The sequence below is a fragment of the Aspergillus caelatus genome (assembly GCF_009193585.1).
Source record: "Aspergillus caelatus strain CBS 763.97 unplaced genomic scaffold BDV27scaffold_90, whole genome shotgun sequence".
In the NCBI taxonomy this organism is placed as follows: Eukaryota; Fungi; Ascomycota; class Eurotiomycetes; order Eurotiales; family Aspergillaceae; genus Aspergillus; species Aspergillus caelatus.
The window spans coordinates 100,250-125,255 of record NW_022475353.1 but is presented as its reverse complement, the minus strand read 5'-3'; the positions used below and the strand labels follow the sequence as shown (position 1 = coordinate 125,255).

At 47.8% G+C, this 25,006-nt stretch overlaps 6 protein-coding genes across 6 annotated transcripts; 4 read left to right on the top strand and 2 right to left on the bottom strand.

Annotated features, from left to right (window-relative positions):
- Positions 1-14: 14 nt before the first annotated feature.
- BDV27DRAFT_157888 (WD repeat protein) lies at positions 15-1,209 on the bottom strand (the record flags this gene model as incomplete). Its single annotated transcript, XM_032072594.1, has 4 exons — positions 15-356; positions 420-486; positions 565-664; positions 903-1,209. Coding segments are annotated over 4 exons (816 nt in total), but the record flags the coding sequence as incomplete, so codon positions are not given.
- A 5,967-nt stretch (positions 1,210-7,176) lies between these two features.
- On the top strand, positions 7,177-8,906 carry BDV27DRAFT_115023 (class I SAM-dependent methyltransferase). The gene is made up of 2 exons (XM_032064627.1): positions 7,177-7,695; positions 7,820-8,906. Exons 1-2 carry the CDS (start codon positions 7,475-7,477, stop codon positions 8,709-8,711), a joined length of 1,113 nt encoding a protein of 370 aa, XP_031927514.1. The 5' UTR covers positions 7,177-7,474; the 3' UTR covers positions 8,712-8,906.
- Positions 8,907-9,649: 743 nt separating this feature from the next.
- Positions 9,650-11,639, bottom strand: BDV27DRAFT_115010 (Set1-mediated histone H3-K4 methylation subunit Swd1). The gene is made up of 5 exons (XM_032064626.1): positions 11,432-11,639; positions 11,319-11,380; positions 11,173-11,261; positions 10,969-11,109; positions 9,650-10,910 (listed from the first exon to the last, which is right to left on the bottom strand). Exons 1-5 carry the CDS (start codon positions 11,499-11,501, stop codon positions 9,833-9,835), a joined length of 1,440 nt encoding a protein of 479 aa, XP_031927513.1. The 5' UTR covers positions 11,502-11,639; the 3' UTR covers positions 9,650-9,832.
- A 655-nt stretch (positions 11,640-12,294) lies between these two features.
- Positions 12,295-21,282, top strand: BDV27DRAFT_145323 (DNA-directed RNA polymerase II core subunit RPO21; the record flags this gene model as incomplete). The annotated part of the gene is made up of 8 exons (XM_032070397.1): positions 12,295-12,423; positions 12,492-12,648; positions 12,708-12,778; positions 12,839-17,712; positions 18,093-18,127; positions 18,697-18,816; positions 18,883-20,817; positions 20,873-21,282. 8 exons carry the CDS (start codon positions 12,295-12,297, stop codon positions 21,280-21,282), a joined length of 7,731 nt encoding a protein of 2,576 aa, XP_031927512.1.
- A 320-nt stretch (positions 21,283-21,602) lies between these two features.
- Positions 21,603-22,570, top strand: BDV27DRAFT_115001 (putative DNA repair protein Dds20/Mei5). The gene is made up of 2 exons (XM_032064625.1): positions 21,603-22,353; positions 22,416-22,570. The coding sequence occupies exons 1-2, from the start codon at positions 21,655-21,657 to the stop codon at positions 22,506-22,508; spliced, it is 792 nt and encodes a 263-aa protein (XP_031927511.1). The 5' UTR covers positions 21,603-21,654; the 3' UTR covers positions 22,509-22,570.
- A 288-nt stretch (positions 22,571-22,858) lies between these two features.
- BDV27DRAFT_114998 (uncharacterized protein) lies at positions 22,859-24,995 on the top strand. Its single transcript, XM_032064624.1, has 3 exons — positions 22,859-24,039; positions 24,109-24,504; positions 24,564-24,995. The coding sequence occupies exons 1-3, from the start codon at positions 22,924-22,926 to the stop codon at positions 24,909-24,911; spliced, it is 1,860 nt and encodes a 619-aa protein (XP_031927510.1). The 5' UTR covers positions 22,859-22,923; the 3' UTR covers positions 24,912-24,995.
- The last annotated feature ends 11 nt before the right edge of the window (positions 24,996-25,006 follow it).

The window sequence follows — 25,006 nt, the reverse complement described above, 5'->3', positions numbered from 1 at the left end:
AAAAAAAAAAAAACTGACATTTTATGGCCAGCGGCGACATAGGGGCCCTGACTGCCAACGCATAGCTGAGCAATGTATTCACAGCCTAGGGGCTGTCTCAAGTCTCCGAACTGCACAGGATTAGGCTCCTGCGCTTCCTCTTCCGGATCCGTAGCCGGATGAATCGAGAAGACTTCATCGTGACTGAGAGCATAAATGGTCCTCTCGCTTAAGAAACCGGCATGATGTACTGAGCCATGGTTGATAACTTGTACAAGAGCCTCATCTTCGTCTGTAATATTGGTGTTATAGACGTTGACTAGACCATCCGTGCTTCCGGAAAGCACGATATTGTTCCTCGTTGGGTGATATTGGAGCTGCGATTCATCAAGAAAGTTTGTTAGGGGAAAAGTATAACCAAGGTACAGGAGTAGGCCTACCTCAGTGACATCGTCATTGTGGCTTTCAACATACTGAAGTCGAGATTGACCCGGGGATCTGACATCCCTGTTACGTCAGTTAGCAGCTCGTGAATTGTCAACCGGAAATGTGTGGCTAAACCCACATGGAATGCGATGAACTCACCAAAAAGCAACAACAGCCTGGGAAGAAACAAGCTCAGTGCCGGCTACGAGGCTGTTTGTTGCAGGACAACAGGCTATAGATAGAACCGGTGCGTCCCTTGCTGTTAGAGAAGGCGGGATTAGCAATCAGTCGACTGTACCAATGCATCGTAAGCTCTGAATAGTTGGAGTTGACCAACACATCAAGATGTATCCATGTTTGTTGCTAGAAAAAGTTCTCTTCAAAAGGCAGTGCGACGTATGTCCGGGGCCATAACATAGCCAAGCCGTAGGTAGCAAGAAAAAGGAGGGGGGAAATGAAGAACAAGGGAGGGTGGGAAAGAAAGCAGGGAATCTTACATGTCTCCACCTCTACAACTGCCGACCTCTTGCCATTCCGCAGATCCCAAAGCTTCACCCTCCCGTCTCTTCCTCCAGTGGCAAGCAGTTGCTGACCCGCATCGTACGATTTCAACGACGTAACTCCCTTGTGGGCGTCGGCAGCCACCACAGAGACATGGCCAAGACTAGCGGCGTCAAACACACGCAGTGAGTCGTCCGAAGCAATGGCTGCGAATGAGCCTGGGCTTGATGAAGCAATGGAGTAGATGTAATTGTCCTGAGCGAGTGAGAGCGATGAAGACGCTGTGGCTTTGAGTGTATGCATGGTTGGACAATGATCGTGTAGTATAACAAACCCTGGTGTGGTGTCCTGTCTTAGGGCAATTTTCTACTTGACCAATCAAAGGCACTGAAGTCTCAGCCTCAGAGGGATAGATAAATAGCCCCGCAAAAGCAGAATGCAATGCGTGTTTTACTGACTTAGTTACCGGCCGAAGACTGTCTGTTACTTTCGTCCCACAGGTAGTAGGTGGCTGCCGGGGGTCGCGATATCAAGACAGACAGGAAAGTTCTTGCTAAAACCAACTTCTTTGTCTTTTCCTTGACGTGGCTTACTCTGATAGGAAATAAGCGACCGACCGAAAGGAGATTGGTGTTGGATATGACAGTTGATTCTTAGAATGGCCTGTTCTCTTTGCTTTTTTTCTTTTTTTTCTTTTCCGGATTCGCCGATGGTTACTTCGGGCCTTTTGGCGGAAGCTGCGCGAAAGCCAAGAAATTTCCTTTTTCGATTCTGCTTCCAGGGAGGGGCCTTCGTTCGGATGCCTCACGTATGTGGCACCAAAGAGTGGCACGGGGAAAAACCCAAACAAACAACTTCAAACATTGGTCACAAGCCTAGTTAGGTACTTACTATCCATACCTAGTACGAATGAAACTGAACCACTACCGGTTATCATTTTCTTTATATTCCTTTATTCACCGTTCCTGACAGATTGTGCTATCTAACTCACCAATCATATTTTTATTCAGTCCGTTTATTTTTCCAGGAACGTTGGCCATAGGTATTGTTTAGAATATATATACTAGAACACAAACTATAACAAGGATAGCGGCAATACCACCTGACATGATTAATGAAGCCGACTGCATGCCCAGGCTCTGGAACTGTGCCCCCATAGGGCTACTACCGTTGAGTCTACGCCCCCTAGACTTCTTCCCATACATCCCCGCTTTCTAACCTGAGACGGGCGGCTAGCCGCAGTAGAGATCAGGATACACAGCAACCTGAGGCGTTGAGACCAGGCTCCAGAGTACTTTCACAAGTTCAAATTGACGCAGTAGCTCTGTGGTTTTAACCCTAGGAGATCGAAACTCACCGGGCGAGAGTTAATGGGGGCAGTCCACTGTCCATATATGAAAATACCAAGTTAAAATCCCAACGCACCTGGGTTCTCACTCAATACGATATATTTCGTTATAGGACAGTATACTGAACAAGTTATTCAGTGTTCGCTATTCCACCAAAGGTGACAGGTTTTTCGATATTTGTCATGCTGGGAAGCTTGGAAGAACGGACTGAGTTAGCGACGATCTACTGGACGGGCGCTGAGTCGGATATTGACCGACCACAGAATGGAATAAGGGCTTTCGCCCGAGGGTACTGTATGGCGCAGTGATATGAATCAATGAATGATGGTAGTGGCGACAGGATTGGTCAATGCCCAGAGGAGCTTATTCGTAGTATTATAGCAGTGTGGAGCATTGGGGGGCAGGGAAGACGAATCGTCCAGTTTCTGCCCAGGAGTGTTCCTTCCATTTCCGAAAACAGCGAATCCAGGAGTAGCTGCATATGCACTGCCGCAAAACAACCCCGAAGTGGTTTCAACGTTCCTAAAAAGGTGTCCCTGCTTGGGGCATGAAGCATTAAGCAAACCGGGCCGGTGACTGACAGGACGATAATCTCTTAAGGACGTCGTAGAGATGAAACCATTGCATTCTTCACCTTAATCATTGGATAATTGTCGTTTATTCAACCCACTGTGACGCAGGTGGCCCATTTGGTGCCTCATGTAGTGACTCGAACGGGGTAGTACCCTTCATGCCTGGCCCAGGGCAGTTAGTTGAGAGCCAACACACAGGGGCTTTTTAGTAAGGAAATTGGAAGATGTAGAACTTGAAGGTCTTTTTGTGGTCGAGACGCTCTTTTCTACCATTTGGTTCGCAAAAGGGGAAAATGAAACGAGTAAAGCACTAAACCGGTCATGGCCAGGCCATTAACAAAGGGGCAGGAAATACTCTGTAGTATCTATTTAGTATTATCTGGAAAATATCGCATACTACCCTTTTCAATTGGGGACAAAGAAGAGATTCTCATTGGTTACCAACCAAATGCGCATAAAAGTGAAGGTCGAGACAACGCTGAGAATAGGCAATCCTCCGTTGGTGGTACCATTGGTGTGATTGGGGGATGCGCATTTCTGCCCTGAAGTCGGTGAGTTGTCGCTCCAAATTTGAAATGACGCGCCTGATCTTCTGCGAAATACTAAATGGGTCAAACACGAAACACAAGCCGTCCTGCGATAGACACGACGACACACGGAAAAGATAGAGTGGACTCTGACACCTCGTTACGGGGCTTTTGAGGCCAGCCGGCAACCTGCTGACGCATTTGGGTTTTTGAGACCCAAGACGAAGAAAGACATGGTAGACGGCGCTTACAATCTGTGATATGGTACCGAAGATTAAAATCATCAGTGGAGAAGAAAGGGATGGGATCTAATTTTTTTTTCTTTTTTTTTATTATTTATTATTTCCTTTTTTTTTTCTGTTTCCAAAAATTTTTAGAGTTATAGCTATTTTTCACAAGACCCAAGTGGAAGGACGAATAGACAGACACACAAAGCGCCCGGCAGATAAATCCAACGGATGCTGTACCGAAAACGGTAGTGTGGATACAAAACAAATGATACGATGGGAGAGAGAGCCTACTAACCACCCGGAGGGGCAAATCGGCGCAGGTCACTGAGCTGCAGTTTGAGAGGCTTGCGTTGTTCCACAGCCCAGAGGTGCCGAGCAAGAGCGACTGTGTCTCGCTTTTAGTTGCTGAAGCTTCTGGGAGACCAATAGTGTGGCCTACCCAAGAACTAGTTGGTCGCTGAAAATTGAAATCTTCAACTAAGGTTCATTAGGCAAGACTTTTATCCTTGTCCCTGGAAATGATGGTCGAGTAGTTCGCTTCTCGATGAAGGTGGAGGCCGTATCAAACGGGACTGTCAACGCTCCAGTCATTCTGAGACATAATTTCAACATGATACACGTTGGCGGTACATTATATGTGAATTCAGAGAGAAGGGAAAGAAGAAGAGGAAAGAAAAAAAAAAAAAAGCAAAAGAGGAAAAGATGAGGGCGTGTGGGCAAATGAGCAGGTACTGAAGAGTTGGTTCTCCAAAAGTGCGTATGCACGATGACTTACAATGCAGGAAGCTCAGGTAATTTGAACTCATCCATGCATCACCATCATGGACCCGAGAGTCTGGGAAGCGGTGAGATGATCAACCGATCACACTTGTCTATTATTTACGAATCACATGGGCATGAACTCGGCGCATAGAAAACGTCGTACAGAGTGGGCACATACGGCCACGCGGTAAGTATGGGATGTGTACCCGGCGATGCATGGACTACTTGCATGCGTATGTACAGGAACCACGGCGCTTGGGGTAAAGTTACGGCGATGACTTCCAATGCTGTTGATGATTAGATTGACACGATCTGGATAATCTCTTTGTTACCTTACTCTTAGCAGTACCTAAGAAATGCTGCATATATGCCTAGCTCAAATTAAACGTCATGTGTGATGTCCACCTGAATGCAGATCGAGTATGGTGTGTACATAGTAAGACCTTGATACGTAGTACAGATGGGGAAGGTATGTATGTAACATTGTATTGTTATGTATAACTTAAGAGAGAGAGAGAAGCTAGTACCAGGTAGAGTCGGTATAGTGCTAAGGAAAATCCTGGGGCGAGAGTAGGGGAAAATGCTAAATGGGGAAGAAAAATGAAAAACGAAAATGAAAAAAAAATTTCCTTGCTTGCCTACTACCCGCAATCCGGCATAGTTTCGTACGAACTTCACGGTCGATCCGCGCCGGAGCGGCTGCACGCAATGCCGTGATTAGTGACCCTGCGGAAATGGAGGGTTGGGGCCAATTCTGGTTTGTTTTTTTTCGGGCGCTACTCGAAGGGGAGCCACGCCCGAAGCTTCGAATCCTGCAACCACAGTGCTGGTACCGCTGCCTGACGCTTGTGTGCCTGAAATTGAGGGCAGCGATTGTTTTGGTCACGGAGATGTTTTATCTTAGTGGCCCACGAGCAAACTTTCAGTCACCTCACTAAGTGTGGGAGGCGGTCCGCATCCCGCCCGGAAGTCACTTTTCGCTTCTCGGTTGGACCCATATATCTGCATTTGCTCCAACTTACAAGGTAGCACTGAGTACTGACAATTGTGGTGGGAACCTTTTTCTCCCACCCCCGCCGACACAGTGACAGTAGCAGTGCAGAGCAATGTGGAACAACGCTTTACGCTGTACAAGACCTTTTGTATAGTATATATACCCACATCACCAATGTTATAAATTACCATGAGAATAGAGGGATATAGGCGATGCTTATATGCCATACGATATCTTCATATTCACCTATTTTATTTATCTGTTTGTTTATTTATTCGGGTCTTCTTAGGACGATAATTGTAGAAACAAAATAGGGACCTTCACGAAGTCCTTCGTATAATACCTAACCAACTTATCACTATCAGCCTAAAAGAGTCGATCGAACCCTCTAGGTACTAGTCCCTACTAATTTACTCCGTATACGACAGAAGCTTGCCGGCTCCTGTGACAAGACATAATCTAATCTAAGATTTAACCGTGGTTTTTGTACTTAATTGATGTATGTCTTTATGTATCTAGTTACTTACGGGTTTTTTAGCTGATGATTTAGGCTACACCTTTAGTCGAGATACGGACAAATTTAGAGTAGGAGGACACACAGGAAGGGGCGAGAAGAGTAAGAGAGAAAAAAAAAAGAGACATCTGTGGGCTAATGTGTGCCTAGACGTCTATACCTTGTATGATGTATGTATAATGAACAAACATAACTGTACATACATATACCATACACACCTCATGATACAACCATACAGGGTATCTTTACGCACCTCTTATGCGTACCTGTAAGTATGTATGTAAATTGGTATCCATGTACGTACATGAATACGAACATACCTAAATTATATCAAAATCGTGCAACCGGCTGGTCAAGATCCATGGATAGATTGAATGGGCGCTACCAGAGTCTTTAAGGCTAGTAACCACTAAAAGATAATCCATGTAGGGTTGTTGATGACGGACAGGTACTAATGAGGGGATATACCATGGTTTATGGAGGGGCGGTGTTAACCTCTCCGACCAATGATTCCGATGGGATACCACCCACAACACCGTCTGAAAGTCGACACTCTGTAGTCGTGTACATTCACTTAAGGCGACTAGTTCGTTAGATTATCAAATGACACATTAATAGAAGGCACACTCATACAGCCCAGCGTTGCTCACGCCTATTTTCTGCTGGAAAATAGAGAGAGAGAGAGAGAGGAAAAGGAGTGAAAAAAGAGCGTTACATACCAAAGGATACCGGACAGCCCAAGGTGACAGCCTCAGGCTTCTTCCATAACTTAACCGCCCCGCCCTCCCACCCGTGGGCCCAACGGGGACAAGACAGCGGCTGCAACAACCTTAAAGGCAGGCTTTCCATTGCAGGGCTTCTTCTCGCTTCCCCCTCGTCCACCACTACCAAATCTCGCCCCCTCAGGGCTCCGCTCATTAATCTTCTCTTCCGTGGTATGGTGCTGGGTGAATCCGTCCCAATTGATGACCTTGGATCGACCACCCATCCATGGTTAGACGTGACAACTCCAGTCCGTTGTTGACAATTTGTGCCCAGTGATTGCTTGCGCCGTGACCGCTACTTCTCTGTGGATTTCCCGACTGGCATCGCGGGGAGACAGCACGGTGTTGTCTATTATTATTTCTTTGCCTTCGGTACTTTTGGCTGGTCACCTTCTTGGTTTTTCCGTTTCTGCCCTTCTGTGTTTAAGTGGATGTGACCATTGATTCTCTGCCTGGTCCTATCTCCAACTTTTCTATTTTTCTATTTTTCTATTTTTTATTTTCATTTTTATTTTCATTTTCATTTTCATTTTTATTTATCATTTATTCTTTTTTTATTTTCCCTCTTTACTTTTCTGATTCTCCCCCTGAATTCTCGTCTTTCTCTCTAATACTGCGAATGATATCTTGTGTTTCGCTTTTCACTCCCTTAAATTTATGAATGAACTTGCCGTCCATTCACTAGGCTCAGCCCCATTCTACTCTATGTTTTATTCGTCACTCAATATATATACCATATACACGATCTACAAGCGTCCACACTACTGACATCAGCCTGTCGCCATCGACGCCGGCATTCTTCCCCTCGTCACCATCTTAAATTACCAGACTTCTTGCCGACCCTTCACCACACGGGATGTTTGGAAACGGCCAGACTGGTCAGCGTCTTCCGGCGATGGCCTCACCACCATACGATCCGCACTACTCACAGTCGTTGGCATCTAGTCGATCAAGAAACAACTCGGACGCTATGGATATCCACGCCATTACAGACAGAGATCCCCCAGCACGAGAGCCCTCTGGTTATAGCCAGTGGTACCGTAATGGTTCTCCAAGTTTGAATTCCACTCATAGCAAGTAATTCTTCCCCGTTTCCTTAATCTCCTGTTGTTATTTCTGGGCTGCGTCAGTTATTCACTCTGCCGAAGCTGTTATTGTTGGACGACTAATGTTCTTCTTTGTTGTTGCTGTCTTTCTCTAGGAGTTCTGAAAAACAGCCTTTCTATGAAGAAAACGGACGAATGTATCATGCGTACCGCAAAGGGGTATATATGCTACCATGCGATGAGCAGGAGCAAGATCGCCTTGATATCTTCCACAAATTATTCACGGTGGCAAGGGTATCGGATGGCCTAATGTACGCCCCGCATCCCAGAAATGGTCGATTTCTGGACTTGGGCTGCGGGACCGGGATATGGGCAATTGATGTTGCCAACAAATACCCAGACGCTTTCGTTGTTGGGGTCGACCTTGCTCCCATACAGCCCTCAAACCACCCAAAGAATTGCGAGTTTTACGCCCCGTTCGACTTCGAGAGTCCTTGGGCCATGGGTGAGGACTCTTGGGACCTGATTCACCTGCAGATGGGATGTGGAAGTGTGATGGGGTGGCCCAACCTGTACCGGAGAATATTCGCTCACCTTCGACCTGGGGCTTGGTTTGAACAGGTGGAGATCGACTTTGAACCGCGTTGCGATGACCGTCCTCTCGAGGGACTGGCTATTCGACAGTGGTACCAATTCCTAAAGCAGGCTACACAAGATGCCATGCGGCCTATAACCCACAATTCTCGTGATACAATCCGAGATCTGCAGGAGGCTGGGTTTACCGATATCGATCATCAAATGGTGGGGTTGCCCCTTAACCCATGGCATCAGGATGAGCACGAAAGAAAAGTTGCTCGCTGGTATAATTTGGCTGTGTCAGAGAGTATTGAATCACTCAGTATGGCGCCTTTCAGTCGTGTTTTTGGCTGGGATTTGGACCGGATCCTGCGCATTTCGTCAGAAGTCAAGTCGGAGGCATTCAACAAAGAACTACATGCGTACAACATTCTTCATATATACCAAGCACGGAAGCCTTCTGCGAATTGATTCTTTCCACCAACATGCGCACGATGGACATCCAAACATGCGCCAGCAGTGTCACTAGTGCCCAGCCCCCGAGTTATGGGATGGGCGAAATCACCGTCCATGCAATCCCCTCTATCTGCGCCTTCATGAGATGAGCCCTCTCAATATGCTGTGGCTCGATATGAATGTGTGGCGCCACTTTCTAGCTTGCACACAATGGCCCTGAGCCGCTATTTGCATACTGCAAAAGCAAATTCCAACTCAAATTGGGTTTGAGACCTCTATCTCTTTGGGAAATCTAGTGCGTCGTGAGAGCTCCATTACTGGGGTTTTGGTCGTAGACGTCCTGTTTATGCTGTTGGTGAAAGCAGCCACGAGCGATGCACTAAACTCCCATCACTCCAGAGACACCTAGAAGGTTGATGGAAATGCACGGAGCTTGCTTTGATTATCATAACTTTCGATTTGGACCCGGGCATTCGCAAAACCAATATCGAACTGAGCATAAGCCGGCGTGCGTCTTGCGAGTGAGTTTAAGCAAAACACCCAGGCCAAACAGGCAAGCCAAAGATGTTTCATCCAAAAGATATAGTACGATGCGGCTCTTCTCCCTATCAACAAACCAATGGGATTGCAGAATATTGGCAGGTCATTCATGGCATGACACGGGCTATGCCTGTTCTTAATCTGGCCGTGGCTCATCCATCGCACTTTTCTGGACCCCATCAATCCCTGGCGTTGCATGCTACCCCGCTTGCCAACTAACAGCATACTCATGGCGATTCGGGTGAGTGTATTGTTGATAGCTGTATACCCAGTTCATTTCATTCTATCTGTGACGACATGATCCAATCATCGCCATTGTTTTATTCGAGATTTGTAACATGATACCATATAAAAAGACGATAAAAATTTATATAATACAATGGAGAGAATTTATCCACGTGATCTTTTGCAGGCCCTCATTACCAGCTAACATGATCCGAAAATGCAAGTGTGTGAGATACCAGTTTCTGGGTATTTCGCCAAACGCCTCGATAGCCTTCAAGACACCCACCATCCACCCAATGACTCAAAAGACAAATGCTCCGGTAAATTATCTAATACTATATTGCGAACTCATACTCATACGTGTGTTCATTTCAACGCCGGCGGCCCTTTTGTCCCCGGGAGGTACCGTTTCTACCTCCAGTAGTTTCTTTCTCCCCATCTCCGTTGGCCCAGTCACGGCCAGCGCCGGGGCTACGCCTCCGCATTGTGCCGGGACCCACGGCAACGATGTCCTCTTCACTTTCGCTGTCTGAAATATCTAGAAGAACAGGCATGCGGAATGATTCCATCTCTTCATCTGTACCGCTTTTGTGGGGCTCGATGGTTAACACGTCGGGAACTTCGTCTTCCTGGTCAAGCCGACGTTGGTGAATTTCCTCCGCAGGGTGAACGTCGAATTCATCTTCGCGTTCAACATATTCAACGTTTTCTTCGACTTCGCCGAAATCAGGCGCTAGCGCGGACCATTTTTGAGGAGTCACAATCGACCATGTGTAGATGCATCCAGATTCCAAACCACAGGCGACTACCATAGGGCGGGAAGGGTGCCATTCCACAACGCCCAGCTCTTCTCGAGGGCCCTCAAGGATCTTCACCAGGGAACCGTGACTCCGCTCCCAAACATAAATGTCAGGATTCATGAAGGTGGATGCGGTGACGAATTCGCTCGTCGAAGAAAAGGTGACATGGTTCCAGCTTAGTCGGTTGACCACGTCCTGGAACTTATGTTCGACCTGAAGCTTGATGTTGGTAGGTTCTAAGTCAATACCTAGCTGGGAGAGGTCTGGCATGAGGATGGTGCGTATCACTCGATCGGAGCTATTAACTAGCAGGTCTCGGCCGTTGCTGGCAAGGCGAAGTAGGATCACCACTCCATTGCAAAGACGAGTAGAATGAATTGTCGCGCATGTTTGTGTTTCAATTATGTTGATCCACCCTTTAGATGTACCTGCTATAATGTGATTTCCTAAAGCGGTAAAAATGGTAACACATGTTGAGTGCTTCGCGTCTTGGGCTGCCTGCTTTGCGGCCACAGCGGGGTCAACTTCTTCGGATTTAGGTGGCGGGGGCCGAAATGGAGCGGAGGGAAGAATGCGCTTAATGGGCTTAGGGGATGAAACGTCAACCAAAACAGGCTGGTCCTCGAAGAGGGAGGCAACAAAAAGTAAACTAGGTAGTCAAAAAGCTTTAGGAATGGAACGTGAAGGGGTGATCAGAAGAGACTCACTGATTATAAGGATGTAATTCAGCAATATATACAGGAGCTTCGAATCGGACCGTGCGTACTCGGGAACCATCTTTCAAGTCCCACAGGATACACTTCCAATCTTGCGATGAACTGAGTAGATAGCGGCCATTCCTTGACCAACTACATATCGATTTATAGTCAGTCGTTCCGATCGAGCGGTGTTTCGTAACATAGCGTACGTACCTCAGGGACTGAATTTGCCTGGTGTGACCCCGTAGTTTCCGTGCAACCCCGTTCGTCTCTAAATCAAATATGACCACCGTGCCGTCAACCTGTAAGGGGGTCAATAGGATATCGCAACGATAGCGGTGGGTTATTGATTCACTAACTCGTCCAGAGGCTAGATAATCTCCCTTGCGGTTGAATCGTAGACATGTCGCATGGCCGCTTCCTGCAACTGTCAGCGAAAGATTGTTGGTAAAGTGGGTTCGACGTGGTATACTCAGTTTCTCTGTAAATGTGTCGGGATAGTCCTGCGCCAGGACAAAGGGATCGAGAAGAGACAAATTCATTGCGCTGAACAAATTATCGGCATGCGCTCAAGACAGAGTGGCAGGAAAAGTCAACGTAAGAGTAACGAGAGGTTCGGGATGATCCCAGCCCAGACTAAAGGCCAGGAGGAATGGGTGAGAGCAATCATTCAGTGTTCATTTGGTGACCACTGAGACAGTCTCTACGCGGGGAGATTCACGGTAGATGAGCAAATGCTGAAGATTAGAAACAGGCTGGCGGGCGGTGAGAGGTCATTTAGAAAGCAAAGCGGATGGCCCACTATAATCTCAATCGTAGCTTAATGATTGGCCATAATTGGAACAACACGCCAATCTCTGCTGGGTACGAGTCTTAGCGTCACAGACTTTTAGTGAGCGCCACGCTAGCCGCAGGTTGCGGCTCAGAAAACTCGTGCCCCATCGGGGACGACCTGACGTCCAACCATCTCCCTTTCATCACCTCGACACACTGCTTTCCCATCCCCCAACGTCCCCGATCATCGCGTTTGGCATCGCGATATCGTTTTGCGAGTCGGAAAAGTCGCCAAGACCGACCGTGAATCCTTTTCCTCCGCCCTTTTTCGACTTTCGCGACGTCGGAGAACAAGGTCGCAGGCGCCCTCGTGGCAAGGGCTGCCAAAGGCCTCACCCGGCCAGCTGCTTGCAATTTCTTTCATCGTCGCTTCTGCACGCCTGACTATTGATAGAATAGAGCTATTCGAGACGTTTCTTAGCAATATTTCATCCTTAGATCTGTTCGATCCGTGATTCAGCCCCATCTCTCGAGTGACACGTTTCCGCGACAACAGCCATCATGTCGAACGTTTACTTCCCCTATTCCAAGGCGCCTTTGCGCACCATCAAGGAAATTCAGTTTGGTCTCTTCTCACCAGAAGAGATCAAACGAATGAGTGTGGTTCATGTGGAGTACCCAGAGACTATGGTTTGTTTTCCCTAATCGCTTCTTCCTGACCGCCTAGTTACGATCGCCTCTGACCGGGTGTAAACTAGGACGAACAAAGGCAACGGCCGCGAACAAAAGGTCTGAACGATCCTCGCTTGGGAACCATTGATCGGCAGTGGAACTGCGAGACTTGTGAGGAAGGCCAGAAGGAATGTCCGGGACATTTTGGACATATTGAGCTTGCCACTCCTGTTTTTCATATCGGTATGTTTATATATTTCGCTGTTGTATACTTTGAGGTTATTGCTAACGTTCACTCATAGGTTTCTTGACGAAAATCAAGAAGCTTCTTGAGACGGTCTGCCACAACTGTGGAAAGATCAAAGCCAACACGGTTAGTCATCCCTCACGGGATGGCAAATCTAATATGGCAAATTTGCTGACATGAAACCAGTCTGATTCCAAGTTCCTTGAAGCCCTCCGCATGAGAGACCCGAAGAGACGTTTCGACCACATCTGGCGACTATCGAAAGATGTCACGATATGTGAAGCTGACCCTCCTCCGGATGAGGACGAGCCGTATGCGAAAGAGAGCTCCAAACCAACGAGAATGCACGGTGGGTGCGGAAATGCCCAACCGACTATTCGCAAAGAGGGAATCACCTTGGTGGGGACATGGAAACCTAGCAAGAGCATGATGGACGAGATGGATATGCAGCAGCCAGAGAAGAAGACAATCACCCCCCAGATGGCTCTGAACATCTTCCGTAACATCTCTCACGAGGATGTTCGTATCATGGGGCTGAGTAATGACTATGCTCGTCCTGAGTGGATGGTTCTCACTGTCTTGCCGGTGCCGCCGCCCCCTGTCCGTCCAAGTGTGCTTGTGGGTGGTAGCACTAGTGGCCAGCGCGGTGAGGATGATCTGACATACAAGCTGGCTGAAATTGTTCGGGCAAACCAGAATGTCCAGCGTTGCGAACAGGAAGGTGCCCCAGAGCACGTGGTACGGGAGTTCGAGTCTCTATTACAGTATCATGTCGCCACATACATGGACAACGATATTGCTGGCCAGCCAAAGGCTATGCAGAAGTCAAACAGACCAGTGAAAGCAATTCGCAGTCGTTTGAAGGGTAAAGAAGGTCGTTTGCGACAGAACTTGATGGGTAAGCGTGTGGATTTCTCAGCTCGTACTGTCATTACAGGTGATCCCAACCTGTCTCTTGACGAGGTTGGTGTGCCAAAAAGTATCGCAAGGACTTTGACATACCCCGAAGTTGTTACGCCGTACAACATCGACAAATTGCAGCAGCTCGTCTCGAATGGTCCTAACGAGCACCCTGGAGCAAGGTATATTGTGAGAGATAACGGTGAACGTATTGACTTGCGCCATGCTAAAAGAGCCGGAGGCCAACAACTACTGTACGGATGGAAGGTAGAGCGTCACGTCATGGATGGCGATGTGATTCTTTTCAATCGACAGCCCTCACTTCATAAGGAATCTATGATGGGTCACCGTGTCCGCGTTATGCCGTACTCCACATTCCGGCTCAACTTGTCTGTGACAACTCCTTACAACGCCGATTTTGACGGTGATGAGATGAACTTGCATGTTCCTCAAAGTGAGGAGTCTCGCGCAGAACTACTCCAGCTTGCTCTGGTTCCTATGAACATTGTATCCCCCCAGCGAAACGGACCTCTTATGGGTATCGTACAGGATACGCTTTGCGGTATTTACAAGATTTGTCGGCGTGATACATTCTTGACAAAGGAGCAAGTAATGAATCTTATGATGTGGGTTCCTGATTGGGACGGCGTGATTCCCCCGCCAGCAATCTTGAAACCTAGGCCCAGGTGGACTGGTAAGCAAATTATTAGCATGGCGCTTCCTTCGGGGCTCAATCTTCTCCGTGTGGATAAGGACAACTCAGCGCTCTCTGAGAAGTTTGCCCCTCTGAATGATGGTGGTCTTCTCATTCATGGTGGACAGTTGATGTATGGAATGTTTTCCAAGAAGACTGTTGGTGCCAGTGGTGGTGGTGTCATCCACACCATTTTCAATGAATATGGGCCAGGTACTGCTGTGGCCTTCTTCAACGGTGCGCAGGCTATTGTTAACTACTGGCTGCTCCACAATGGTTTCAGTATTGGTATTGGTGACACCATTCCAGACGCAGTCACTATCCAAAGAATTGAGAACTGTGTCCGGGAACGAAAGAAGGAGGTTGAAAGTATTACTGCTAGTGCTACGGACAATACCTTGGAGGCGTTGCCTGGTATGAACGTGCGAGAAACCTTTGAAAGTAAGGTTTCGCGTGCACTCAACAATGCTCGTGACGAAGCTGGTAGTGAAACTGAGAAGAGCTTAAAGGATTTGAACAATGCCATCCAGATGGCTCGTTCTGGATCAAAGGGATCGACCATCAACATATCCCAAATGACTGCTGTCGTGGGTCAACAATCCGTCGAGGGTAAACGTATCCCGTTCGGTTTCAAGTATCGTACTTTGCCCCATTTCACAAAGGATGATTACTCTCCAGAATCTCGTGGTTTTGTGGAGAACTCCTACTTGCGTGGGTTGACACCCACTGAGTTTTTCTTCCACGCCATGGCTGGTCGTGAAGGTCTTATCGATACAGCTGTCAAGACCGCAGAAACCGGTTATATTCAGCGAAAGCTGGTTAAGGCTTTGGAAGAAGTAATGGTTAAGTACGATGGCACTGTCCGTAACTCTTTGGGAGATATCATACAGTTTATTTACGGAGAAGACGGCCTTGACGGTGCTCATATTGAGAACCAACGAGTCGACATCATCAAATGTTCTGACGACAAGTTTAGAGATCGTTTCCGTGTCGATCTAATGGACCCTGAGCGCAGCTTAGGTCCAGAGGTCTTGGAACAGGCCAATGAAATTGCAGGCGACGTCGAAGTCCAGAGATACCTGGATGAAGAATGGGAGCAACTCCTCAAAGACCGTGCTTTCCTCCGTTCTGTGGCTAAGGAAGACGAGGAGATGATGCAGCTTCCAATCAACGTCCAGCGAATTCTCGAGATGGCCAGGACTACGTTCAGGATCCGCGAGGGAACAATTAGCGATTTACACCCAGCAGAAGTTGTTCCTCAGGTGCAAGCATTGCTTGATCGGCTGCTTATTGTGCGCGGTGATGACGTGATTTCGCGGGAAGCGCAGGAGAATGCCACACTGTTGTTCAAGGCGCAACTTCGGAGTCGTCTAGCGTTCCGAAGACTGGTCACCGAGTATTCTATGAATAAACTCGCGTTCCAGCATGTTATCGGAGCTATCGAAAGTAGGTTCGCCAAGGCTAACGCTCCTGCTGGTGAGATGGTTGGTGTTCTTGCTGCCCAGTCTATCGGAGAGCCAGCTACACAGATGACTCTGAACACTTTCCATTTCGCTGGTGTCTCGTCCAAGAACGTCACACTTGGTGTCCCTCGTCTGAAGGAAATTCTCAACGTTGCAACCAATATCAAGACGCCTTCTATGACTGTTTACCAGGAGCCTGGCAGAACTCATGACAAGGAGGGTGCGAAGCAATTGCGAAGCGTCGTTGAACATACTAGCCTGCGGTCCGTTACTGAGGCCACCGAGATCTACTACGATCCCGACATCCAGTCTACGGTTATTGAAAATGACCGAGACATGGTCGAGTCCTACTTCATTATTCCCGAAGATGTGGCGGATGATTCCTCTCGCCAGTCCAAATGGTTACTTCGTATCATTCTCAGTCGGCCGAAGCTTCTTGACAAGGGTCTTACAGTGCAGGACGTTGCTACCAGAATTAAACAGGCGTATCCCAAGGATATCGCTGTTATCTTTAGCGACAACAACGCTGATGAGCAGGTTATTCGGATCCGACAGATCCAGGACCACAAGGAGGATGAAGACGATGACGATATTGAATATGACGTTACACTTAAGAAACTTGAGCAACATCTTCTGGATACTTTAACACTTCGCGGTGTCAACGGTGTCGAGCGAGCGTTTATCAACGAGAAGAGCAAAGTCCGAGTCCTGGAGGACGGTTCATTGTTCACCAGCAAGGTTGATCCCCTTTGCAAGGAATGGGTTCTTGAGACAAGTGGCTCTGCCCTTGGCGAGGTTTTGGCAGTTCCTGGAGTTGATGCCAGCCGCACATATTCCAACCAGTTTATTGAGGTATTTGAGGTCTTTGGTATCGAAGCCGCCCGTACGGCTGTTCTTCGCGAATTGACACAGGTGCTTGCCTTTGATGGTTCTTACGTCAATCACCGTCATTTGGCTCTTCTGGTCGACGTTATGACTGTCCGTGGTTACCTGACGCCAGTCACACGGCATGGTATCAACCGTGCTGACAACGGTGCTCTTATGCGTTGTTCTTTCGAAGAGACGGTGGAAATCTTGTTGGAGGCCGCAGCCTTTGGAGAATTGGATGATTGCCGCGGCGTGTCTGAAAACCTGATTTTGGGACAGATGGCACCTGCCGGTACTGGAGAGTTTGACATTTACCTCGACCAGAACATGCTTAACACTGTGGTTTCGAATAATGCTCGCTTTGGCGTGATGGGAGCCATCGGCGCCAAGGATGCGATCATCTCTGACGGTGCCGCCACTCAATATGACACCGGTTCACCCATGCAGGATAACGCTTATATCGGTACACCTGATCCCGAATCGAATTTCTCTCCTATCCGTCAAGCTGGTGCTGAATCCCCGGGCGGCTTTACTGAATATCAGCCGACCGGTGGCTTTGGAGGCGGGTTCAGCCCAGCGGCCACGAGTCCAGCTGGTTATTCTCCCAGCAGTCCATTCAGTGCTAATCCCACATCTCCTGGCTATTCCCCGTCATCGAGCTACTCACCAACGTCGCCTGGTATGGCAATTACCAGCCCTCGTTTCTCCATGACGTCTCCGGGTTTCTCTCCTGCGAGCCCGTCCTTCGCACCGACATCACCTGCTTACTCGCCAACATCACCGGCGTATGGCCAGGCTTCGCCGACCTCACCGTCGTACTCTCCTACATCACCCGGGTTTTCGCCGACATCGCCAAACTACAGCCCTACATCGCCAAGCTTCAGTCCAGCTTCGCCTGCATTCAGCCCAACGTCGCCAAGCTACAGCCCAACCAGTCCCGCTATTGGTGGCGCCGCTCGGCACCTGTCGCCTACTTCACCAACATCTCCAAAGTATACACCTACATCTCCTGGGTGGTCTCCCACTAGTCCCCAGACATACTCTCCTACCTCTCCTAATTTTGCCGGCTCGCCGACATCTCCCGGAGGACCCACCTCCCCTGGTTATAGTCCGACGTCGCCGGCGTTCAGCCCTTCGTAAGTCTTGTTTTCCACGCATCCTAGGCTTTACCTTTACTAACTCTTCTTGAAGGTCCCCTCGCCAGTGAAGTTTGCTTTAATGCGTATCTTCTCTGTATCATTGTATTATCACTTCATCGAACAGCCCACGAAAAAGAAAACATTTTGCATTCTAAGTTGCGGAATTGGTTGGTTATTTTTTCCACAATCTGGGCGTCTGTAGCCTCGTTTCTCTTCTCCTTCCTGCATGTATGTTTTCTTTCATGCTTCGGCCCAATGAGTTTATTCCTTATTCGATAGCCTCGGAGCCAGCCCGCTCAAATTGCGAATGAGGTTTGTGGGTTGGCCAAGTCTGTTTCCTTTTCTTTTGAGCACTGAAATTACCAAGCGTCTTTTAGAATTGCCCCGGACTACAAGGTTCATCACTCTAGAAGTGATTTAACCCTCTTGCATGTTGCTGTTTCCCCTGGTTTGCATGGAAGAATATGATTATGCTACGGAGTGTATTAATGATGCGGTCACAAATCTTTCTCTTTCTCCTGTACACAGCTTTTAGTGCGAATGGGGTTATGGATGCAAAGAAAAATTATATAAAAAAAAACATTAAGAAAAACAAAAATAGCAGCTATTATGAGACCTATTTGAGGAAGAAGATCGGTAATGCTGAGCCTTATCAGTCTGTAGGACTATTTATGTAGTTAGCTTTTTTTGTAGTGTCGGCGAAATGAACCTCCGCGTGGACAGGTGGCCCGTTCCGCATTAGAGCTCTTAGGAAAGCATGCAATGCATGATTACTTCCCTAATCTTATCCGTCTGGATCTGGCGATGCTCTTCTAACCGGGGACAGTTCGCCATGTTCTTCTCACTGATCAGTACTAACAATTCCTTGCTGACAACATGAAAAACTTGTGGTTATGGCGTTTCTTGCCTTTGGCGTTTCGTGAGTGTTGGGTGCGGAGCTCAACTTATGATGGAAGCTGACATCTCTTGACTACGGTCTAGTGCTACTGCAGGCGCTTGCAGTGGAATCGAAGGCGTCCACTGATGTCGCTCACGAACCATATCAGCATCCAGACCAGTCTCCAGGTGGGACAGAGGGTTCTGGCGCTAGACCTGGAAGCCGTGAGTGTCCCCGTTCGGCCTAAGCTGTTGTCGCTCTAAGCGCTAAGATGATAACGGCCTCTCTAGAACACGTTGATACCGCCCTCAAAATTCTCCGTAACTCAAAGATCCCGATCGTCACGTCCGAGAAACCGTCCGGCATATTGGGGAACACATTACATTACTTTAAAGAGGCTTTCCGCGTTCTGTTCCTGAATGGCCCGCCATCAGATAATGCTGAGCGGCAGAAGATCCACCCAAATGTCGCAAAGGCCGTGGACGAACTTAAGATCGCTGCGCAAAAAGATCAGAACCCCGATGCGATGTTCCTGTTAGCGGAGTTGAATTTCTACGGCAACTACACGCATCCACGAGACTTCAAGCAAGCGTTCCAGTGGTATCAGAGTCTTGCTTCGGCCACTGGAAACAGTACGGCACAGTATATGGTGGGATTTATGTATGCGACAGGTATCGGAGGTGGAGTTGAGCGAGACCAGGCGAAGGCGCTATTATACCATACTTTCGCCGCGGAAGGGGGAAACACGAGGTCGGAGATGACGCTCGCTTATCGAAATCATGCTGGTATTGGGATGCCCAGAAATTGCGACCATGCAACGTATTACTATAAGAAGGTTGCAGACAAGGCTATTCAGTACTTCCGATCCGGACCACCTGGGGGACATAGTATGATTCGGGAATCATACCGTTGGGCTGACGAGGAGGGCGGCGTATATGGCGAAGGTGCCAGTGTATCCAGCTCGGGACCAAACGCCATGCGTGATGCAGCACATTCAAGCACCGAAGCCAGCTTGGAAGATGTCCTCGAGTACTTGGACCTTATGTCGAGAAAGGGCGAACTTAAGGCTACCTTCAGCCTAGGAAAGATGCACTACGAAGGCTCGCGAGGTCTGCCTAGAAATCTTCGAAAGGCCATGAAATATTTCAAACAAATCACAAAACGCTATTGGAACAAGGACGGGTCTGTAAACCCGAACCATCCTCTTGGAATTGAGAAATTAGCATCGAAAGCAGCGGGTCATATAGGGATGATGTATCTCCGTGGTGAAGGTGTAGAGCAAAACTTTGCCACTGCCCTCACCTGGTTCAGGCGTGGAGTGACAAATGGGGATTCGCTCTGTCAACATCAAATGGGACTGATGTATCTCCATGGATATGGCGTGCAGCAGGACGCTTTCAGGGCTGCATCATATTTCAAGTCCGCATCTGAGCAAGATTTCCCCGCCGCAGAAACAAGACTGGGGGCTTTGTTCTTGGACCAAGGTGATGTCCCAACGGCTACCCGGTATTTTGAGCTAGCTGCCCGCTGGGGCTGGATGGAAGCCTTCTATTACCTGGCAGAATTATCCAATAATGGTATTGGTAGGGAACGGCATTGTGGAATGGCTGCATCATACTACAAGATGGTCGCAGAACGAGCCGAAGTGATACATTCATCATTCGATGAGGCAAACACCGCATATGAGAATGATGACAAAGAACGGGCTCTCGTTGCAGCCATGATGGCTGCGGAGCAAGGTTATGAGCATGCGCAGTCCAACGTAGCATTCCTGCTCGATGAGCAACGCTCTTTGATGTCCTTCGATCGCATCCTACCGGGAGCAAAGAAACCTCGACCGTCTCTGCTTCGGAATGCCGCGTTGGCCCTTATCTATTGGACTCGTTCCGCCAAACAGACAAACATTGATTCTTTAGTTAAGATGGGTGACTATTACCTGGGCGGTATTGGTATTGCTGCAGATGCCGAGAAAGCCTCCACTTGCTATCATAGTGCCGCCGAAGTCCATTATAGTGCACAAGCCTATTGGAATCTTGGCTGGATGCATGAGAATGGCATCGCTGTGGAACAAGATTTTCACATGGCCAAACGATACTATGATTTAGCACTCGAGACGAGTACCGAGGCCTATTTACCCGTAAAATTGAGCTTACTGAAGCTTCGTTTACGGAGCTATTGGAACAGAATCACTAACGGCAAGATCAACTCTATCCAAGACGAAGAAGGTATGGATGCCGCAGTCAACTTTAGTAATAGGCTATTTGCTGACCCCATTCTCAGAGTCAAAGCCCCGGCGGACATTGAAAGAATGGATTGCAGCGTTCATTGAGAACGACGAAGAGGAGGAAGCCTATCGTGCACAGATGTACAAGCGAGCCGAGGAAGAAGATGACCTGCTATCGGGTGGTTCAGATCGACACCATATCGATGACCGTCATGAAGATGGCTACTACGACGACCTGGAGCTCGATATCGATGAAAGTGTTTTAGAAGGCCTTATTATTGTTGCCTTAGCCGCGACTTTGCTAGTGCTTGTATACATGAGGCAGCAACGGAACAGACAGAGACAAGATGGGAATGTAGGCGCGAATCCAGGAGCCCCGGGGAATGGAAATGAGGACCGAGGTTTTTTCCCTCGTCCTGGAGACCCGGAGTTCGCTCAATGGGTAGCAGGCGGCGTCGGGCATTGATGAGGAGCACTCATAATCTGTATATCGTGTATTTAATGATCAGGGGAAGATTTTACAACTGTAGACGAATCCTTTCATTGATGATATTATTATATAAACATTTAAACTGATCTCAGCATAGATTAACAAACAATTTCTACATTCTATGATGATATCTACCAAGGCGTCTAAAATCCCTTTGCTAGTTGTCAAAAGAGGATTCCATGTTGGTGAAATTGAAGAAAAGTAGGGCCTGGAAGTTCCTTGGCGCATGGCCTTTTTAGGTGGGTCACTCCGTCTTCTCTTAAACTTGCATGAATGCCGCTTCCTTGAATACCCACAAACGCTTCGATACAATGTAATCACTTCAAGTATTGCTAGACATTCGAAAAAATGTCTTCCGCCAACCTCAATAGAAAGCGCCGTCGTGTTGAAAGTGCAGCTTCGGCGCTTTCCAAACCTTTCAAGTCTCCCCTCCGCCGACCACCGCAAGTCTCGGAGACCAAGCACGAGGCATTATCCAAAGAAGAAAGTAATGTTGACATCAATGATGCGCACACACCACCTGCGACCTCATCTTCCCCGTCGTCTACTCGTCCCTCGAGCTTGGAGCCACACAGGAGAAAAGCGCAAATAAACCATCTAGCTTCATCTAAAAAACCAGTATTTTCTGACCCAGTCATTCTTGATCTTCAGAAGCAAGAAAGGGCGCTGCAGTCACGACTTGCTATCCTGCGATCTGAACTTGACACTGCACAACAAGCTCTTCAGCTCGAGTCCTCGACCAAAGATGCAGACCTCCAATCGCTAATTATGAAGTGGAGATCTGTCAGTCAGAACGCAGCCGAAGAAGTTTTCTCTGGAGCTCAGGAACGTGTGGCGCGGATGGGGGGTATGAAGGCATGGAGGGAGCGAATGAAAAATAACAATACGCAGTGGGAGCAAGAGGAGATGGAGCCCTGGTATGGCAACGCAGAGGCTGAAAGGGTTGATGTGGATGAAGATGAGTTGGAGGCTCGGAAGGCTGAGATGCTAAGGGGTTGCAAGAAGAGGCACGATGAGGGGCAGGAAGACGAAGAGGTTGAAGAAGAAGTTAGTTTTCTATTCCTATTAAACCTTCCTATGGGTACAAGGATACTAATCTCAACTAACAGGAATTCACCATGGACTTCATGTTGAAGACGTTGAATATTGACCTTAAGGTCATCGGATATGATAAAGCTCATCAAAGATGGATTAAGGAATAGTCTCCAACTCTTGCATACACTGTTCTGACTTTCAGCTATGAAATAAATATGCATGATCTTCGTTATTTTTATTCTATCTATCTTTCACCATGTATAGCTGTTGTCCTTCTTACGTAGTCCAAAGGAGTTCGGAGTAATCGCGTTTTCTAGGACACAATAATCAATTGAAAGTTACCCACCCTTACACAACGGAGAAGGAGCAATGTGTTCATTAAGGTTGCATATAATGCAGTTCTATCGAAGACATGGTTGGCACAATTTCAAATTCCCCACATAATCTAAATGCGGAGTAAATTCAAATGAAGTGGGGGGAACCGGTCTTGTTCTTATCTTTCGTTGCTATCTAATCACTCACTCACTCACTCACTCACCCTGTCCAGGCCAGCCATTTTTATCACAAATCCTTCGATGACTTATGCCGCGGACTGCAAACCATTTTAGGGTTCTCGCCTGCGCTCGTTGCTTTCGATTGAAGCGAAAATGTGACCATGTTAAACCAACCTGTGGAGAATGCAGACGGAGAGGTGCAGAATGTCTACCAGCGAACTCTTGCAAAAATGGAGAAAACGTAACTGTCCCTTTGGAATATCTGAAATATCTAGAGACCAGAGTTGCTGAGTTAGAGCATGGGTCGCGCACCTCAACAACGTCGCTGCAAACACGAGACTTTGGTGTCCAAACCGAGCCGACTGATCTGCTTACCTGCGATTCAATGCCTGATTGCTGTCCTGATACTGACAAGGACAACGATGCTAACGCATATCCGCCGATATTTTGCGATCTTCTGGATTTCGGCTTGCAGCGAAAGCCTCCGGGCTCGAATGCACATTCAGTCATCACATCGCTTGGGGATTCTACAAGCTCTAGAGCAAGTGATGGATTCGACTCAATGGATACGAATGTGGATGGCGCTAAACCAACAGAGGTTGGCTCTCTACATGATCTTGCCGTAGTGGGCGGTTATTCATTCTGGCTCGAAGAAGCCTACACCAACCTATACTTCTCGATTACACACTTCATGTGGCCATTATTTGATTGCAACGCTTGGGGTTCCTGGCGTCGTGACTGGAGCCTAAATGAAAAGACAGAACCATGGAAAGGATTTTTTGTGCAGATGGTATATGCTATTGGTTCCTTGTCATACAACGTTCTCCAGCCCGGGCAGAACCATTCAAATCGCGCGGCAGAGATGTATTCCTCGGCACTGTCGTACTACCCTTACGTTATGGCAGAAGCGTCCGCTACCCTTCAGATACAAGCGTCAATTCTCATGATTATCTACTCTCTTCACTGCCCTTCTTCAGGAGAAATCTCCATGTCAGTTTCCTCCATCGTCCCGTTCTGTTCAGCTACTTTGGCCGAGATTCAGAAACGCATCTCTTCTGGTCCGGATAGCACCCTGGGAGACATTACGGGAAGGAATGCCAGCCTAAATGAGTTAATGTTCATCACTTGTTATATGTTGAATGAGATCATAGTGTCCGGGTGGGAAAGACCAGTTTCTGCGGCCTATAGGATTGTTGATGATGATGTACGGATACCTGAGCTCTATTTCAACTGCTTCGTATCTTCGAGGCCTTGACTAACGGGGAAGTCATAGATTCATATGTTTAGCAATGCGATATTGGATGTCTCAAACACAAACACGGCGTTGCAACACTTGTTCAGATTGCGAAAGATCCAAGCCAATATCCGAAGATACTGGGATGAGCCAACTGATATCCAAAATTCGAATGACAGGTCGTTCAAGCTGGCGCTGGATGATTGGAGGAAAGACATACCTCAATACTCTGTGGAAGAAGCGCAGAGGACCTATCTCGATCCTCTATGGATGACAAAACTATACGACTACAGTATAATCATCCTTATGCAAGGAAAGCGGAAACATCTCATGCGCGAAGATCTTGATGACATTCTTTCGGCTGGAGTTGAGGTATGTCTTAACTATAGACGTCTGCAGGAAGAAGGTCAAGTGATGTGCTTTACATGGTCCGCGGTGCGTCTACACTAGCAAGTATCGTCTTTGGGGAATTCTTACTAACGTATACGCTATAGCTTGTGTTTCAGTTCCGGACCGGGATTTTACTTCTCTATATATGTCAGTCCGCGAGCCTGGAGCTCGATTATATGCAGCAGGCTTTTGAGGCCGTATGTGCCTGTGCAGACAGCCTTACCTATTTTGCCACCCGTTGGCAGGATGCCACTCCTTACGCTAAAGTATTTTACTTCCTTCTTTACTCTGCCTCTTGGCTCCCAGAAGATCTTCCCGAGCGGCTGCGGTGTGCATGTTCTTTTAGTGAATTGGAAGCCTACTTGAAACAATTAAAGAAACAGTACTTGCACAAAGAGGTTCTCGCAATGATTGAGGATATGGTAGAACCTCTCATTTCCGATATATGCTAACAAATATAAGGGACTATGCCTGTTTTGGACATCCTCTTAGAGTATTGATGAGATAGTGAACCAGAGAGTCTGCATGGTGTACATATTATATTTGG

What these genes read in the sequence shown, in the direction of transcription:
- BDV27DRAFT_115023 (XM_032064627.1), top strand. Translation starts at nt 7,475, where the DNA reads ATGTTTGGAAACGGCCAGACTGGTCAGCGTCTTCCGGCGATGGCCTCA. An exon ending in TTGAATTCCACTCATAGCAA is followed by an intron (nt 7,696 to 7,819) that starts GTAATTCTTCCC and finishes GTCTTTCTCTAG; the next exon opens with GAGTTCTGAAAAACAGCCTT.
- BDV27DRAFT_115010 (XM_032064626.1), bottom strand. Translation starts at nt 11,501, where the DNA reads ATGAATTTGTCTCTTCTCGATCCCTTTGTCCTGGCGCAGGACTATCCC. An exon ending in CACATTTACAGAGAAACTGA is followed by an intron (nt 11,381 to 11,431) that starts GTATACCACGTC and finishes TGACAGTTGCAG; the next exon opens with GAAGCGGCCATGCGACATGT. An exon ending in ATTATCTAGCCTCTGGACGA is followed by an intron (nt 11,262 to 11,318) that starts GTTAGTGAATCA and finishes ACCCCCTTACAG; the next exon opens with GTTGACGGCACGGTGGTCAT.
- BDV27DRAFT_115001 (XM_032064625.1), top strand. Translation starts at nt 21,655, where the DNA reads ATGTCTTCCGCCAACCTCAATAGAAAGCGCCGTCGTGTTGAAAGTGCA. An exon ending in ACGAAGAGGTTGAAGAAGAA is followed by an intron (nt 22,354 to 22,415) that starts GTTAGTTTTCTA and finishes CTCAACTAACAG; the next exon opens with GAATTCACCATGGACTTCAT.
- BDV27DRAFT_114998 (XM_032064624.1), top strand. Translation starts at nt 22,924, where the DNA reads ATGCCGCGGACTGCAAACCATTTTAGGGTTCTCGCCTGCGCTCGTTGC. An exon ending in ATAGGATTGTTGATGATGAT is followed by an intron (nt 24,040 to 24,108) that starts GTACGGATACCT and finishes GGGAAGTCATAG; the next exon opens with ATTCATATGTTTAGCAATGC. An exon ending in TGTGCTTTACATGGTCCGCG is followed by an intron (nt 24,505 to 24,563) that starts GTGCGTCTACAC and finishes TATACGCTATAG; the next exon opens with CTTGTGTTTCAGTTCCGGAC.